The 18,362-nt window shown below is 40.7% G+C and overlaps 1 protein-coding gene across 2 annotated transcripts in view; it reads right to left on the bottom strand.

Moving 5' to 3' along the window:
• The window catches only part of ccdc96 (coiled-coil domain containing 96), a 38,807-nt gene extending 26,906 nt beyond the window's left edge, over positions 1–11,901 (bottom strand). Inside the window, exons 1-5 of one of the 2 annotated variants that reach the window (XM_059953636.1) lie at positions 11,860–11,901; positions 10,791–10,827; positions 8,660–8,770; positions 7,664–7,786; positions 5,773–5,819 (exon numbers count right to left, since the gene is read on the bottom strand). In XM_059953636.1, the coding sequence (XP_059809619.1) occupies positions 5,773–5,819; positions 7,664–7,786; positions 8,660–8,770; positions 10,791–10,827; positions 11,860–11,877 (336 nt within the window). In that variant the 5' untranslated portion in view covers positions 11,878–11,901. Of the gene's footprint in view, positions 1–5,772; positions 5,820–7,612; positions 7,787–8,659; positions 8,771–10,790; positions 10,828–11,859 lie in introns of both variants that reach the window. The other variant, XM_059953635.1, reaches the window with a different exon arrangement.
• Positions 11,902–18,362: the final 6,461 nt, after the last annotated feature.

The following is an 18,362-nucleotide window of genomic DNA, read 5'->3' on the forward strand; positions in this document are numbered from 1 at the left end:
CCTTGTCATAGAGTTTGGAGGCGTGTGTGCCTCAATGACACAGAGAGCTATGTTGGCTGGAGTCAGGGCCTTGTGCTTTAGCTCTTGGTAGGGTCATCCATGCCAAACAGGTCAAAGGGTAGAGGCCAGACTAAAAGTGTTCACTGGTCCTCTAGGACCAACCCTGACTGGACAAAGATAAATTGTTACAGAAACTGCAATGAAGAATCCTTCTATATCTGTGTGCAATGGTATGGACGGGCAGAGATGGATGACCTTCATTGCTGCCTTAAATGCCAACAGCATAATGGGCAGTAAGTAAGTATTAGTGTTGGAACATTAGCTGTAGAAGACATTAGTGAGACTACATCATAGTATTCTGTGCAATTCTGATTGAAATACTAAAAGAAAAATGTGATTAAGCTATAGAGGGTGCAGGAAAGGTCTACACAGGTGTTGCAAGTACTTGACAGCTTAAGTTTTAAGGAGAGACTGGACAGAGTGGGACTGATTTCTCTGGAGCAAAGGAGCCTTATAGAGATCAAAAAATCATAACAGGAATAGGTAAGGTGAATTGTCACAGTCCTGTTTCCCAGGGCAACGAAGACTAACGCGAAAGGGCACTGGTTTAAGGTGAGAGGAGCAAAACTGAAAAGGGACCTGAAAAACAGGTTTTCCACACAGAGGGTAGTGGGTATATAGAACGAGCTGTCAGGTGAAGGGGTAGAAGTGGGTACAATTACTAAAAGATATCTGGGCATGCACATTGGGAGGGAAGGTTTAGAGAGATTTGGTCTAAATGGAAGTAAATAGGACTGGATCAAGAGAGTATCTAGACCAACATGGATGGGTTGGGTGGGAGGACCTTCACCACACTGTGGAACTCTGATTCTACTGAAGCATCTTCCGTTATAAATTTGATTATAAACGTAGACACACTAATATGTTTAGATTGTAGAATTACAAAATACAAGCCGATTCTCCCTGCACCAGCTCCAGATACCAGTAACTGCATTTCCCACTGTCCACCTTGTCCAGACCCTACATCATTTTATGTCCTTCAAACAGATCTCCCCTTAGCCTCCTCTTCTGCAAAGAAAGCAGTCCCACACTCTCTAAACTACCCTTGTAACCACAGTTCCTCATCCCAGGGATCATTCTCAAAACTCTTTTCCGGACACTCTCCAAGGCTTTCACATAACATGAGACTAGAATTGAACACAAAACTCCAGCTGAAGCTAGACCACTGTTCTATAAAAGTTTGACGTTACTTCTTCACTTTTATACTCTTCACCTTTGTTGGTAATGACCCAAATTGTGCGTACCTCATTAACCATTTGCTCAATCTGCCCTTCAGTGACATGCACATGTATCCCCAGGCCCCTCTCAAACTTCCCTTCTAATTCAACAGGATCTTTTATTCTATGTTGCCTTTCCTCATCCTTTCTACCAAAATGCCACTCATCTACCCAGCAGATGAGAAATCCATTCCACTAGTGGCCTATGTATGGTTTGTACATAGGTTGGGGAAGTCCTGTATAGTTGCCATAACCTGTCACTACTGTCTTCACACAACAAGGTACAAGGTTCAAGAATCAAGACAAAGGAGATGGTGATGGACTTTAGGAAGACTAAGCCTGCACTGCTCCCTGTTCCTATTGATGCTGTGGATGTGGATGTGTTGAGGACTACAAGTACCTGGGGATGCACCTGGATGACAGACAACACAGAGGCTGTGTACAAGGAGGGTCAGAGTCGCCTCTACTTCCTGAGGAAACTGATGTCCTTTGGCGTATGCAGGCCTCTCCTTCACTTGTTCTACCAGTCTGTTGTCGCCAGTACAATCTTCTATGCGGTGGTGAGCTGGGACAATGGCATCAACACGGGTGATGCCAACAGACTCAATAAACTGATTAGAAAGTTCATAGGAACCAAACCGGACACACTAGAGGTTGTGGTAGAACAAAGGACCCTACGGAAAATCCTGACAATTCTGGACGTTTCTCACCCTCTGCATGCCACCTTGGCTGAACAGACGAGCACTATCAGTAATAGACTGAGACAACTGCATTACTCCAAAGAGTGCTATATGAGGTCATTTATACCTTCAGCCATGAGTCAACCTAAAGCCAGGAAAGTGATGACCCCCCTCCTGTTAAACAGTTTAAGATAACTTATTTTTTATTTATTCATCTTACATCTATTCTAATACTGTATACTTGTGCACTTGTAATGCTCCCGTGGCATTGTAATTTCCTTTGGGATCTATAAAGTATTTATCTGTCTAAGTTTATTTATCACATGTACAAGAAAACATACAGTGAAATGTGTCATTTGTATGAACAATCAATGCACCCGAGGTGTGCTGAGGGTAGCTTGCAAGTGTCACAACATATTCCGGCTCCAACATAGCCTGCCCACCATGGTCAACAGAACACAAAATATACCAAACAACAAAACAAAATTAGCAAAACGATCCCTGTTCCTCCCTCCTACCCATGTACATACAGTCTTTTAACCCCTGTCCCCCAGGGCTGGCCTCCAGGCCCTAACCTCCAGCGGACTCAGATTCGGACCTACGGGCACTGGGATTCAACTTCCCAGCGAACTCAGTAAGATTCGCAGACAATGAGCATTGATTTCTGGACTTCTGGTTTGACCTCTAGGCTTCAATCCATGGCATTAATCCAGGACAAGCTGATCACCAAGCACTAGGATCTCTAGACTCACTGTTGATGGGACCCCAAACATTTGGCCTTGAACTCCAGTATCACAGATTTGTTAACTCAGGGAGGTTCATCAGAACTTGCTCCTCCAGCCTGCACTGCTAAGTTTCAAGTCATCTGCAAACTTAGAACATTTGCCAAGCACTGCCAAAGTCTAGGTCATTAATAGAGATCAAAAAATACCAGTGGCTCTAATATCAGTCCCTGGGGAATGCCACTTTTTTTTTGTCCAGACCAAAATACTATTAACCACCATACACTCTGCTGACTTCTCTTTAGTCAACTCTAAACTCAAAGAGTCTAAGGGAAGATCTGATAGAAATACAATGAAGATGTGTGATATGGGCAGAATCTTTGATGAAGATTCTGAGGACTAGAGAATACGGCACAGCCAATGAGCTTTTAAATTTCTGATGAACCTGGTATGTGGTGCCCTTTAAAAACCTGAAGTTCATGTACATCATATTGATTACATTACCTTCTTCAATTCTTTCTGCTTCTCTTCAAAATTTTCTGTCAAATTGATTAAACACAGTTTTCCCTGAACAAATCCCTGGTGATTTTTCTTTCTGTTATGTTTTCCAAAGTATGAATTATGACCTCAGCAGGCCAGGCAGCACCCATGGAAACAAGGGGTGCCCATTTAGAATGGAGAGGAGGAGGAATTTCTTTTGCCGGAGGGTGGTGAATCTATGGAATTCATTGCCGCAGATCAGAGTGGAGGCTAAGTCATCGGGTATTTTTAAGGGAGAGGCTAACAGATCCTTGATTAGTCAGGGCATGAGGGGTTATGGGGAGAAGACAAGAGATTGAGGCTGAGATGGGAAAGGATCAGTCATGATCAAATGGCAAAGCAGCTTTGATGGGCCAAATGGCCTAACTCTGCTCCAATACCTTATCTTATCTTATAACCTTACACTGTGAGGCTAAGCAGGCTAGCGTTTAGTTGTTGAGCTTATTCTTATTCCTTATTTTTTCCTGATTGAAGGAGGAACATTTGTTATTCCCCAGTTATCTAGGACCACAACTTATCCAAAGAGCATTAAAAGATTACGATCAGTGCCCACATGATTTCCTCCTTGAATCCTAGGATCCTGTTGAGTTACTTTTCAACAAGAGTAAGGAAAGGAATCCTAGGAAAGGCTTTTCCAATACCTCCATGGATTCAATTTTTAATATATCTAGAGATTCGACCATCTACTCCTTCAAAGATACTTTGGAAGCACACTCTTCCCTGGTGAAGACGATGCTCATTCAGATCCTTATCAATGACCTCTTCCTTATCTGCAAGCTCTCGTTTTTGTTTTTTAATGGACCCTACACTTCCATATACCGTTACCACTCTGTATTATACTCTTTTGTATGCCAATGAAATACTTTAGGATTCCCATTTATGTTGGCAGCTAATCTTTTAAAAAGGCGGCATCCATCATTAAGGACCCCCATCATCCAGGTTATGCCTTGTTCTCATTGTTACCATCAGCACAGAGGTACAGGAGCTCAAAGTCACACACTCAATGATTCAGGAACAGCTTCTTCCCCTCTGCCATCAGGGAGGAGGTACAGGAGCCTGAAGTCACACACTCAATGATTCAGGAACAGCTTCTTCCCGTCTGCCATCGGGGAGGGGGTACAGGAGCCTGAAGTCACACACTCAGTGATTCAGGAACAGCTTCTTCCCCTCTGCCATCAGGGAGGAGGTACAAGAGCCTGAAGACACACACTCAGTGATTCAGGAACAGCTTCTTCCCCTCTGCCATCAGGGAGGAGGTACAGGAGCCTGAAGACACACACTCAACGATTCAGGAACAGTTTCTTCCCCTCTGCCATCAGGGAGGAGGTACAGGAGCCTGAAGACACACACTCAACGATTCAGGAACAGCTTCTTCCCGTCTGCCATCGGGGAGGGGGTACAGGAGCCTGAAGTCACACACTCAGTGATTCAGGAACAGCTTCTTCCCCTCTGCCATTAGATTTCTGAACGGATACTGAATCCATGCATGCTACCTCACTACTTTTTCTAAGTATTGCAATATGCTGCTGCAAAGACGACAAATTTTGCAACATAAGCCTGTGACCTCAAACCAGATTCTGATTCTGATTCTCACGCGCACACTTCATCTCACTTAACGTTCACCTCCCCTTTGAATGTTTGTTATTCAACCTGACGTTTGCTGATATTTTAACATCACCCTTGTCATAAGTATTTCAATCACCAACGCATCCAACTGCGATACAGCTGCCCAAGAACCCTGGGAGAAGGCCATTACCACGGGCAGTGGCAGAAAGTAGCTTCTCGGCCATTAACAGCAGTAGGCACCTCTGCTAATCTGGTTTATCTCCAGAAAACCTTTGTCCAAGCTAGAGATCAACCACAGCCTCAGTCCAGATCACCAGCAGGCTTTTTCACCACAGTGCCTGACTGGTAAATGAAAGTCGATCTTGGTAAGCAATTAAAGTTCCCTGACTTCATCGCATCATCAACACAGACAGACAGACAGACAAACTTTATTGATCCTGAGGGAAGTTGAGTACTGAGGCCTGACATGGTCATCTGTCAGAAACCTCGAAGCAGGTGGTCCTGGTAGACTGACAGTGCCTTGGGAAGACTGGATTGAGGAGGCATTTGAAAATAAAAAGGCCAAATACCAGGAGCTGGTAGAGCAGTGGCAGAGACAGGGGTGGAGGGCACAATACGAGCCTATAGAAGTGGGGTGTAGAGGCTTTGCTGGCTGCTCACTGTGCAGAATCTACTCTCTCCTTGAAATTACGGGGGCTGCAAAGAGAAGAGTCATCAGGACCATCACAGAGGCTGCTGAGGAGCCTCCAGATGGCTGTGGATGAAAAGGTGTAACCGTTGGACCAGTGCTACTGGGACAACAAGCCAAGGCCTGATCAACCCTGGTCACCTCAGCGAGGGTTTCTGATATTGAAAGACCCAAACCACCATATGACCCTAGGTTACATCATTGACAATGTATCTCAGCAACATGTCTACAGTTCACCAGCCTTATTTACCACAATTTAATTCCCTTAATATTTTTGTAAGTGAGGAATGGGTACTCACAGGAACTGTTGTAACAGCCAGTTGCAAGGGTTCTGTTTTCTCTTGTTCTATTAAATTGAAAACAGGCAATTAAGATTACAGCTTTTAGAAAAATAAAATATTCCAAAAACACAAGCAATGAAAAGTTAATCAATTCAAAGTTAATTTATTTGCTCCTCCTCATCCCTACACATTTTACTTCCTTGTTCAATTGAACTAAATCAAAATCAAGACTCACCCTACCATCCCCATTCTCTCATGCTTTTCTATCCAACTCTGTTCTACTGAACTCATCACCTTATTTAACCTCCACCAATGTAAAGATTCAAAGTACAAGGGGTGATTGATAAGTTTGTGGCCTAAGGTAGAAGGAGTCAATTTTAGAAAACCTAGAACATTTATTTTTCAACATAGTCCCCTCCTACATTTACACACTTAGTCCAACGGTCGTGGAGCATACGGATCCCTTCTTTGTAGAAGTTGGCATCTTGGAACTCCAGAAGTAGTCCACAGCAAGGGTGATTCAATAAGTTCATGGCCTAAGGTAGAAGGAGATGAGTTATACAGCTCTCGTTACATGCACGTGCAGTTCAACTCTTTGAGTGATTATGCAGAAAGTTTGAAATTAATAACTCATCTCCTTCTACCTTACGCCACAAACTTATCAATCACCCCTTCTGTGGACACTTTCTGGAGGTCCAAGATTTACACACTGGACTAAGTGTGTAAATGTAGGAGGGGACTATGTTGAAAAATAAATGTGTGCTAGGTTTTCTAAAATTGACTCCTACCTTAGGCCATGAACTTATTAATCACCCCTGATTAATTATGCAGCCCTGAGATTCCCACGGACAGCCACCAAACAAGAAACATGGAACCCGTACAAAGAGAAAAAAAATCAAATACCTACACTACCCACACATACAAACAGCAACAAAAAAAGCAAGTGAAAAACAGAATATAAAACACAAAATCAAGGGGCATATTTCAGTTCAGCTCAGTGTTCCTTATCCACAGTCAGCCCCGATTCAAAGTCACCCAAACTAGCAACAAAGAAAGGAGTGACGAGAAAGCAGAACACATCGTAACGTGTTTCAGTCCACAATCCACAAACCACATCAATTAAACCTTGCTAACAACTTTACAGGTTAAAACCATCAGCATTGAATTTCAAGTATTGTTTCTTAATTTGTCTTTTTCTCACATGTTGAAGTTTAATTCATTGTGTACTCCTAGGACCTTAAACAATTTGTGAGCTAAAATTAACTAAAATCGAAATGAACGAAAAATGCCTTCTGCAGTAACTGCTGTCTAATTCTACATATATTTAAGCTTCTGCTCCTATTCCTGATGCGTTATCAATAACTCCAAAAGACTGGAAGTAGAGTAAATACTGAAAGGCTTTTATTAGCAGTAAAACGGAGCACGTCCATGTTGGATGACTGTGGGAGGAGCAGTGACACAATCACCTTTATCCAAGGGTCTGTGGGGGGAGCCACAGGAGCAGTCCGCAGAGGGGCGCGTCCAGACAGATATACATGGTTTGCCACAATCCCATTTTTGTTTCCTTTAAGGATGCCAATTCACTCTATTTCTGGGATAATTCCTTATTTGTTATAGCTCTGGTTTCAGTCTGTTCTCAAAAAGAACAAGTGTATTCAATAGAAACAACAAATTCGAGTCACTCCATTCTTCCCCTGCCAAACACAAATACCATGCTGGTGCTTACTTGATACCCAAGGCAGAGATCAAAAACTCCCACACGGGAGGTAATGCACTCAGGCACTCGGATTACTGCACCACCTAGGGATAACCAAGTTTCTGATTGCTTTGCCATTCATACTCACAAAGGCAAACATACCCACATAGCTGCTCAATTCACTTTCTCTGCCTAACAGCGATGGTCCATCACCTTTAATTTCTGGAACCTCGTGGGGAGTTTCTTCACTGCCAGGGTTCAAAATGGCTTCCGTCACCTCATCATCAGCAATTACTTTGTCCATATCCTCTTGATTTTTCTCCTCTTGTGGGATCTCTGAAATGAAAAAAAGAACATTATATGCTTTCCAGCAGCATTCAATAGCACCTGGGCTGAAAATATAATTACCAGCTTAAAAATAAAGCATATACCAAGAATTCCTCCATGACTAGTGTAGGGCTCTCAGTACCTTTAACTGTGGTGTTAAGTGCTCAGCCTAACAAAATGGTTTCTCTGTAATGTTACTTAATGCTGTAATGGGTTTCTGTAGCTGGAATGTTTGGGTTATAACTGCAGATAAGGGGGGAACTGACCAATGGAGAATTGTTATGTTATCTTGTATCTGTCAGCTGAGCGGGAATTTGCGATCTTTTTCGGGACGCAAGCAAGGAGGATGGATATGTGAGGAGCGGACAGTAGTTCCAGAGTGACGGATACTGGACATCGGCGGTTCGGATGGTGGCCGAAGGCTCAGAAGGTTGCTGTGGATGGAACCGGAGGCATGAGCTCTGACGTATTAAAATGTTATGAGCACAAACTGATAGACTTACTGATTTGGCACCTTTAGGTTATCTGTTTCTACCAACCCATCACTAAGAAATAACTATAAAGTTGTAATTATTTACTCACATTTGGTGTGTTGTCTGGTATTTGTGTTGCGCGCGTGTACTGGGGGGGCTTTGCACCGTATTTACACCGAAGTATTGCACTGTTGGCGGGCAACAGTGGTTCACCCTAGGCAAACGGGGGTAAATTGGGGGTTGCTTCACAATTCACAATTCCAGCAAACAGTTTCAATCCTGACCTCTGGTGCTGTCAGTGTGGAGTCTGAACGCTCTCCCTATGGCTTCTTGGGTCACTCCAGATCGTCTAGGTTCTTTTCACGTCTTAAAGATCATGACTTTCAGCCAAGATCACCCTCCTTCTCACCTTCCTGTTCATCCTTCTGCCCAAGAGGTCCAGCAGCAGATGCCTGGATTTCTTGTGTCTGTGAATCTCCAGCAGCCTCAGTTTCCTCTTCGTTTTCTTCAATAACTTGGTCTAAGGTGAGCAAGAATAAAACATTTTTTACAGTGTGCTTTAAAACCAGGATAAGTCAGAATCAATATGTATTACATTTTAAAAATTGCATCATCAATAAAGATCACACTGTTACAGAACACTTTCACACTTCATGCATTCCCCAATGTCATCACTATCAGTGATAGAGTCACAAGACGAGTTCAACAAGAAACTCCACATCAGGCTGGACAAAGCAGCCCATTTCATCAGTACACCATCAAGCACCCTAAATATTTGTCTGCTCTGTCTTTGGCCAAAGTCCATAAAATGCAAAGTACTTAATCACCTACAGGAACACACCTACAGCATTACACTCACTAACTATTATTTCAATCACTTTCAATTCCCTGGTCCTGATCACTATGGGCATTCAGTCCCCATACACCAGCAAGGCCTCAGAGTTCTCCACTTCTTCCTGGACATCAGACCTACACAGTTCCCTTCCAACACCCTCCTACTCCATCTGGTGGAGCTGGTTCTCACTCAACAATTTCTCCTTCAGCTCCTCCCATTCTCTCCAAATTAAAGGCATAGCCATAGGCACTCACATGGGCTGCAGCTATGCCTGCCACTTCGTCATCTATGTGAACCAGTCCATGTTCCAAGTCTACACTGGTAATCCTCCCCAACTCTTTCTCCGCCACACCCATGACTGCATTGATGCTACTTCCTCCACCCATCTCGTTAATCCCACCAACTTTGCTTCCAATTTCCAACCTGCCCACAAATGCTACCACAACCACTTGGTCAGCTATTCTGCACAGCATCTTGCCAACCCAAGACCGTCAGCACCAAGAAATGGAAGCCAGGTTCACAGTAACAGCAATAATCCTGCTCATTACTCTCCTCATTTGAAAATCTATCATCCTTCCTGCACTGTCACTTGGTTCATATCCTGAAACTTCCCAGCCAAAAGTACAATGGGAGTACTACAGTAGGTCAAGAAGGTAGCTCACCTTTGCAAGGGCAGTTAATACATGCCGATCTTGCCATGATTAATAAAAGAAACGTATACAGTCCTATAGTTAAATTCAGACTTTCTCATTAATTGGACAAAGTAAATCCCTTCCTGGATACACAAGAGACTGCAGATTTTGGAACCTGGAGCAAACACCAAACTGCTGGAATGACACCAGCATCCATGAGGGGAAAGGAATTATCAGATCCCCTTCCCTACCTGGTTCTATCTGCCGTTCATCTCTCCCACAAAGGGTCCCATTATCACCTCCGTATCTATCAGACTCCAGCATGCAGCCTTTGCATCTCTGCTTCAGCCTCACCCCTCCCTTCACCTGCTTCCTTCTGTCCATCATTCTTCACCTCTATTGTGATCTGCCTATCACCTACTGACCCCCTTCCCCTTTTCTTTTCTGTGCTGGCTTCATTTCCACCCTACTGTCAGTCCCAATGTAGGGTGGCAACCCAGTACATCGACAACTCCTCTCTCCCCACAGATGCTGATTGATCCACTAAGATCCTCCAGCAGTTTGATTCATAGTCATGAGAGAAGAGAGGACAGAAAATTGCAGAAGATTTATATCATAGCTGAGAATGCAATTTGGGTTGAATCTAATTCAGATGCTGGAGAATGAAGATGCCAGGTTTTGGATGTTCTAAACTGAAATGCTACGTCCCTTGATCCAGCAGCACTACTTGAAGAGCAGAAATCCCTAGTGGCATGGTTGGCCTTCTTGAAATAATCACCATTTAGTTTGATTATTAATTATTAATTTTCCATTTGTTACAGGTTACGCACAAACCCATTGATGGATATGACAATTTGCCAGCAGGAATTGTGTTTCCAACAATGATATATCATGAATATTACTGGGAGAAAACTATCCACAAGAATCCATGAACATCCAGAGTAGCAATGATTTTGTTCTCCTTTACACTTGTGTACTGGAAATGACATTAAACAATCGTGAATCTTGAATCTTTAAAGAAATATAATTATCAAGCCCATTTTTACCACTCCGGGTTCCGACAGCAAACTCACCTTCATCCAAGTAGGTTTGGTTTGTTCCTGTCTGCTGCTATTAGAGAGAAAAAAATTAACATGTCAAAAGACTAGGACAATATAGCTATAAAGAGCTTCAAGTTCATTGATGTCTTGACCATTGCAATAGCCAGTCTCAGCTTTAGAACACTTCTGAAGGTATCTAGCATTTATAAAACAGAAAGAAAACTCCTGGAGAAACTCAGCAGGTCAAGAAGCATTTGTCAAGAAGCAGGTCAGGCAACATCAATGGAAAAGAGTCCTGTCGATGTTTCGAGTTCTGCCGGCATTTTGTGTGTATTCCCCGGATTTCCAGCAACTACAGATTTTAATAAAAACACAAAATGCTGACAGAACTCAGCAGGCCAGACAGCATCTATGGGAGGAGGTAGTGACGACGTTTCGGGCCGAAACCCTTCATCAGGAGCCTGCAGATTTTCTTTAGTTTGTGATTTGACTACCCCCTCGTCAATGCCTCATAATTTTATATACTTATACCGGTCCGTCTCTTAGTCAAGAGGAATTAATAAGAATATTTGTAAAATAAACTGATATCAGTCCATGATCAGACCGAAGCTCCTGTTTCTCCGCTCTTATCCAAATAAAATAGAACTGGTCCAGATCGCCAATCAGAGTACGAAATCTCATGTCAGTCACAATTAAAAGCCAATGGCTATCCAGAAAGGGCGGGAATTACTTTGACTAACATGTTCATAAACCAATAGCTGAGTTCTTAGGGCGGGATCTCAACCAGGGTCTCGTTAAGCTTGTAAATAAGGCGCAGATTTGATTATGTGGACACCAGGTGCTGAAATCGGATCAACGCAGAACCTGCCAGGGGTACTAAGGGGGTTGAATAGCATCTGTGGGGGAAGGAGATTTGACGACGTTTCGGGTCGAAACCCGCAACGCGACAGATTTGATTACAGTACAGTGTACCTGTTAGATCGAAGTTCAGATAAAAAGTTGGAATCGTTAATTTGTAATTTGTAATCGAAACTACTTTAGATTGCGTCCGAAAGATCTGTCGAGATTAAAACTCAGTAAACTGCGCGCAACTCATATTTACCTCACTTAACTCCACCATGTTGGCGTTTCAGTTGCTATGGTGATCCCAGCGGTCACCGCGGCACTACGAGCCTGGATTTAAAGGGACCGTCACTAGGGTTTTCTCAAAAGTTCAACGCAAATTTATTATCGAAGTACAGATATGTCACCATATATAATCCTGAAGTTCATTTTCTTGTGGACATACTCAATAAATCCAATAACCATAATAGAATTATTGAAAGATCGCACCAACTGGGCGTACAGCCAGTACGCAAAAGACAATAAAATGTGCAAATATAAAAATAAACAATAGCAACAAATAAATAAATAAATAAATAAATAAATAAATAGATAAATAGATAAATAAATAGATAAATAAATAAATAAATAGATAAATAAATAAATAAATAGATAAATAGATAAATAAATAAATAAATAGATAAATAGATAAATAAATAAATAAATAAATAAATAAATAAATAAATAAATAAATAAATAAATAAATAAATAGATAGATAGATAAATAAACAATAAATATCGAGAACATGAGATGAAGGGTCTTTAAAAGTGAGGTCCGTAGGTTGTGGGAACATTATAATGATGGGGCAAGTGATGTTGAGAAAAGTTATCCCCTTTGTTTCAAGAGCCTGATGGTTGAGAGGCAATAACTGTTCCTGAACCTGATTATACGAGTCCTGAGGTTCCTGTACCTCTTTTCCTGATGGCAGCAGTGAGAAGAGTATGATCTAGGTGGTGGTTGTGGAGTGGGGTTCTTGATGATTAATGCTGCTTTCTTGCAACAATGCTCTTTGTAGATGTGTTACCTGTGATGGACTGGGCCATATCCACTACTTTTTGTAGGAACTTCTAATCAAAGTATCATGGGGAGTACCGATTGCTGGTGTTACGAACCCCGTAACTGGGTCACTTACCAGCAAAGATAGAGAGGTCCGTCGAAATCTGATGGTACTATTTTTAACAGTATTTATTAGTAAAGATACTCAAAAATAATATCAATGCAAACATACAGATAATATACGTCGTCAGTACTAAATCTAAAAGTGCAGGTATAATAATAATCAATAAGAAATAAGCTCTATCGTTGTCTAGGGGATAATGTATTGTCCGATGGAAATATAAAAGTCACTCAGTTCATGCAGGCTGCAGCCTTTGGTTGGAGAGAGAGAGATTTGGAGAACAACTTGCCGATTCCTGTTATGATTTCGATCCGTTGGGAGTCCCGTTGGTGTGGCAGTTCACTTGTGGCCTCTCCTTTAGCTAAGCCGTTCTTCTGTGGCGAGCCCGTCAACCCAGGCAAGGGAGGACGCACACGGGCCCCACCGGCTTTTGCTATAAAACACTGTCACTGGATTTCCAGCGTTTCTCCTGGCGCTTCCAAAGGGGTTGTTCCCTAGACCCTCTTTTATCCTTACTCACGGGGTCTCAGATGTCAATCAGGTTGGGTTGATGCAATCCCTCAACCAGCTCACTCTGGTTGTCCCCTGAGGGCTTCAATGAATAGTACAGTACTCAGTACACAATTCCGTCTCCAAGAGACAATGGCCGTTATCAGTGGCTGTGTTTCACTGAGGCCAGGACGCATTCCAAACCTTGTGGATTCTCTCTCATTTCCTAGGCCCCAGACCCGAATTAATAGCAATCTTGCGATTCTCAAAAGGGGGGGGGGGCGACTTTGTACCCTTCGGCCCCTCAGAGTTGTGGCACATTCGTAACACTGGGAAGGAAGTTATCAACCAGTTAACCTACCACTAGTGTTAGAAATCTAAAATAAAGTATATTATAACAGAATACCTCAGAACAATAGAATAATATATTAATGTAAGGAAAATGTTTTCTATCCTGCTGGATTTCATTGAAAAAATGTAACCAACAGACCAAGGGAAATAAGTGGATGTGACGCATTTAGATTTTAGGAAAAAGGTTAGAATAAGTTTCACACAGATTGCTCAACAAGGGTAGATCATGTGGATTAAGAACTGGTCATCAGAAAACGAAATGAGGGATCAACAGATTCCCAACTTGGCAGGCTATGACTAGGGGGTGCCACATGCATCATTACTTGGGACCCAGTTATTCACAGTCTCTATCAACAGTTGGGATGAAGGATTAAATGTCATATCTGCAATAAAAGTGTAAGGTTCAGATTTTCAGCATCTTCTGTTTTAAAAAAAATTTTTATGTCATATTTCAAGTTAGCTTATGATAATAAACCAAGGAGAGAATTAAAGACCCTTCAGTAGTGAGTGGACAAGCAGAGAGAGTGAGAACATGACAGGCAAATATAATGTGCAAAAGTTTATGGAGTCTGCTTTGTAAATAATAAAAAACACGAGAATTTGTGAAATGGTAGAGATTACGTAGTATTGATATTCAAGGGGACCGTTGCATGGTAAAAGACTAATCTAAAGACTAACATGCGGTTACTATGATTAAGAGCACAAATGGTATATTAACCTTTATTACTAAAGGAATTGAATAGAAAAGTAAGGATACCTTATTGCAATTGCACAAGGCCTTGTTGAGACCAGCCTTGTGTACAATTGTTCTTCTTACCCAAGGATATATTTGCCATAGACATGTTAATTCACGAGACTAATTATAATGATGATGAATGTGCTATACAGAAGGATTAAGTAGACAGGCACAGTTCAGAATGAGAAATCTCTTTCAAAATTATGGTATTCTTAAAAGGCTATAGAGATGAAATGCAAGGAAGTTTCTTCCCTGGCTGAGGAGTTAAGGGCTAGGGGACAATTTCAGAATAAGGGTCAAGCCCATTTGGACTGAGACAGGAAGAATTTTCTTCATATAGAAGGTGACGAACTTTTCAAAGTTCTAAGTAAATTTATAATCTAAGTACATATATGACACAATATACAACCCAGATAGTTATTTTCTTGTGGGCAATCACAGTAAATACAAGAAAGAAGAGAATCAATGAAAGCAACGCACACGGAATGCTGGGGGAACTCAGCAGGTCAGGGGAGCATCAACGGAAAAGAGTAAACACCCAATGTTTTGGGCCAAAACCCTTCGTCAATACTAATGAATCAATGTAAGACCACAGCCAACAAGGACAACAACCAATGTGAGAAAAACACAAACTGTGCAAATACTAAAAGAAAAAGATAATAATAAGCAATAAATATTGAGAACATGGGATGAAGAATCCTTGAAAGCGAGTCCAGTTCAGTGATGGGGTGAGCGAAGTTACCACTATTTCAAGAGCCTGATGGTTGACTATGAATAACTATTCCTGAACCTGGAAGTGTGGGTCCTGAGGCCCCTGTACCTTCTTCTAAAAACAGCTGTGAGAAGAGAGCATGGCCAGGATAGTGGGGGTCCTCGATGATTGATGCTGCTTTTTTGCGACAGTGCTCAATTGGGGGGGGGGGATGTGAATGTTATGGAATGGGCTGTATCCACTACTTCTTGTAGGATTTTCTGTTCAAGGACATTTGTGTTTCCACAGATGATGATGCAACCAGTCAACATATAGTCCATCACATCTATAGAAGTTTATCAAAGTTTAAGATGTCATGCTGAATCTTCACAAACTTTTAAGTAGAGCCGATGCTGTTCTTCATTCGTAATGGCACGTACATGCTGGACCCAGAACAGATCCTCTGAAATGGTAACAGCATGGAATTTAAAGTTGCTGACTCTCAACCTCTGATCCCCTGATGAGGACTGGCTCATGGACCTCCAATTTCCTCCTCCTGAAGCCATTTCCTTAGTCTTCCTGATGTGTATTTATTTTGTGTGATTTTCATACAAGGCCAAGACGATGCATACTGCATTTAAACAAAGCTCCACAATTTTCAAAATAAATTGTTGAAAGCAGTTAAAACACCCGAGTTGGATGTAAAGGAAGGCAGATTACTATTTCAAATAAACCTTTCACAATTCTTCCAAGATATCCCAGTGCACTTCAGCCTCTCAAGTAATTAGTAGAATTTATTACCACAGGCAGCTGTGGAGGCCAGGTCATTGAGTGTACAAGACAGTACTTGATAGCTTCTTGATTGAACAAGGCATCAAAGGTTACGGGGAGAAGGCCAGTGAGTGGGGCTGGGCTGTGGAGGATCAGCAGATTCAATGGGCCAAATGGCCCATTTCTGTTCCTATGTCTTATGGTCTTAAGTACTTTATAAGCTTACTTATAAGTTTACTTACACCTTATTTATCCTCTGTTTTATCAGAGTCCTTTAAATCAGCTAAACTCCCTCAATCTTTTTATGAAGCTTTTATTTCTCTTATTCTTAAAAAAAATCCAGCTGAATGTTCTTCACACAGACCAATTTCTTTATTAAATGTTGATGCAAACATTTTATCCAAAATCTTCGCTTGAAGACTTGAAAATATTCTACCATCTATTATATCACATGACCAGACAGGATTTATTAAAATTTAATATACGTCAGTTATTGAATGTGATATATTAACCATCCAAAAAATATCAGAGTGTATATTATCCTTAGTTGCAGAAAAAGCCTTTGATAGGATTGAGTGGAATTATCTTTGTAAGACCTTAGAAAAGTTTAATTTTGGGCCTAATTTTATTCGTTGGGTTAAATTAATCTACTTGTCTCCTACCGCTCAGGTTATTACCAACTCCCAAATTTCTAAGCTCTTTAAATTACAGCGGGGAACTAGACAAGGATGTCCTCTTAGTCCTTTACTTTTTGCTTTAGCTATAGAACCCTTAGCAATAGCATTTCGAGAATCTAAGGACATTTCTGGTATACTAAGGGAAGGTACGTCTCATAAAATTTCATTATACGCTGATGATATTTTACTTTTTATCTCACTGAAACTTCTTTACCTTTGGTTCTTTCTTTAATCTCCCAGTTTAGTTCTTTTTCAGGATATAAGCTGAACCTACATAAAAGTGAGGTATTTCCTTTAAATGACCTAATGTCATCAAATGCCAAAATTCCGTTCAAAGTTGTTACAAGTCAATTTACATATCTAGGTGTAACAATTACTAAAAACTTCAAGAATTTATTTAAAGAAAACTTAAACCCCTTATTGAATTATTTGAAAAAGACACTTTCTAAACGGTCCCCTCTTTCTTTATCCCTAATTGGCTGAATTAATTCAATTAAAATGAAGATTCTTCCTAAATTTTTATATCCTTTTCAGGCCTTACCTATTTTTATTTCTAAGACGTACTTTGATTCTTTAGATTCAATTTTAACCTCTTATATTTGGAATAATAAACAAGCTCGTTTATGTAAAGTTTACTTACAAAGAAATAAAGAGATGGGTGGTCTAGCCCTACCCAATTTTAGGTTTTACTATTGGGCTGCCAATATAAGGAATATTACTTTATGGTCCTATTATATTTATCGTAAAGATTGCCCATCATGGGTCTCCTTAGAAGCTAATTCTGTAAAAAATTCCTCTGTTATCTCTCTTCTTGGATCATACTCTTTTTCAGCAAATAAAACAACAGATAACATAATTGTTAAGCAAACTTTAAGGATCTGGTCTCAATTTAGAAAATTTTTTGGTTTAGCGAATTTTTCATTATCATCTCCCATTCTCCTTAATTTTTTTTTATCCCTTCCATGAATGATAAAGTCTTTAAAGATTGGGATGAATTAGGTAGTAAGTGTTTTTGGGACCTGTTTATCTCAGGATCTCTTGTTTCATTTGACCAATTGTCAAATAAATTTGCACTCCCAAAATCACATTTTTACAGATACTTTCAAATTAGAGATTTTCTACATTTCCAATTAGCTACTTTTCCTATAGGTCCTGATAAAAATTCACTGGACGATCTTTTAAATTTAAAACCTTCTGTTAATGGTTCTATTACCGGTATCTATAACTTGTTGATCGATTCTAGATAAGACTTTTTAGATAAAATAAAAAAAGCTTGGGAGGATGACCTAAACTGTCAGATTTCTGATGATAGATGGAATAAAATTCTTAAACGGGTTAATATATCATCTTTCTGTGCTCGTCATTCTCTTCTACAATTTAAAGTGGTTCATAGAGTTTACATTTCTAAACAGAAGCTCTCCAGTTTTTACCCGAATGTTTCTCCACTTTGTAATAAATGCAACTCTGCTGATGCCTCTTTAATTCATATGTTTTGGTTTTGCCCTAAAATTGAAAAGCTTTGGCGGGAGGTATTTCATACCTTCTCTCAACTTTTTAGGGTCCAATTTGCCCCAAATCCCCTTACTGCCTTGTTTGGTATTATTGCAAATGAAGATATAACTTTAAATACTCCTAACCTACAGCTTTTAGTTTTTACCTCTCTTTTAGCAAGAGGAGCAATCCTGCTTAAATGGAAGGAGTCTACCCCTCCTACACATCTTCAATGGCTACATGATATTATGTCGTATTTAAATTTAGAAAAGATCCACTGCTCACTGAAATTCGAAACAATCTTTTTAAGATATTTGGGGACCTTTCCTAAATTACTTTTCCAATTTATAAAGTTTAACAGTGCACAGACTTTTATGCATATTTTCATATTCTCTTCTT

This window comes from Hypanus sabinus, chromosome 29 (genome assembly GCF_030144855.1).
Source record: "Hypanus sabinus isolate sHypSab1 chromosome 29, sHypSab1.hap1, whole genome shotgun sequence".
NCBI classification, from domain to species: domain Eukaryota; kingdom Metazoa; phylum Chordata; class Chondrichthyes; order Myliobatiformes; family Dasyatidae; genus Hypanus; species Hypanus sabinus.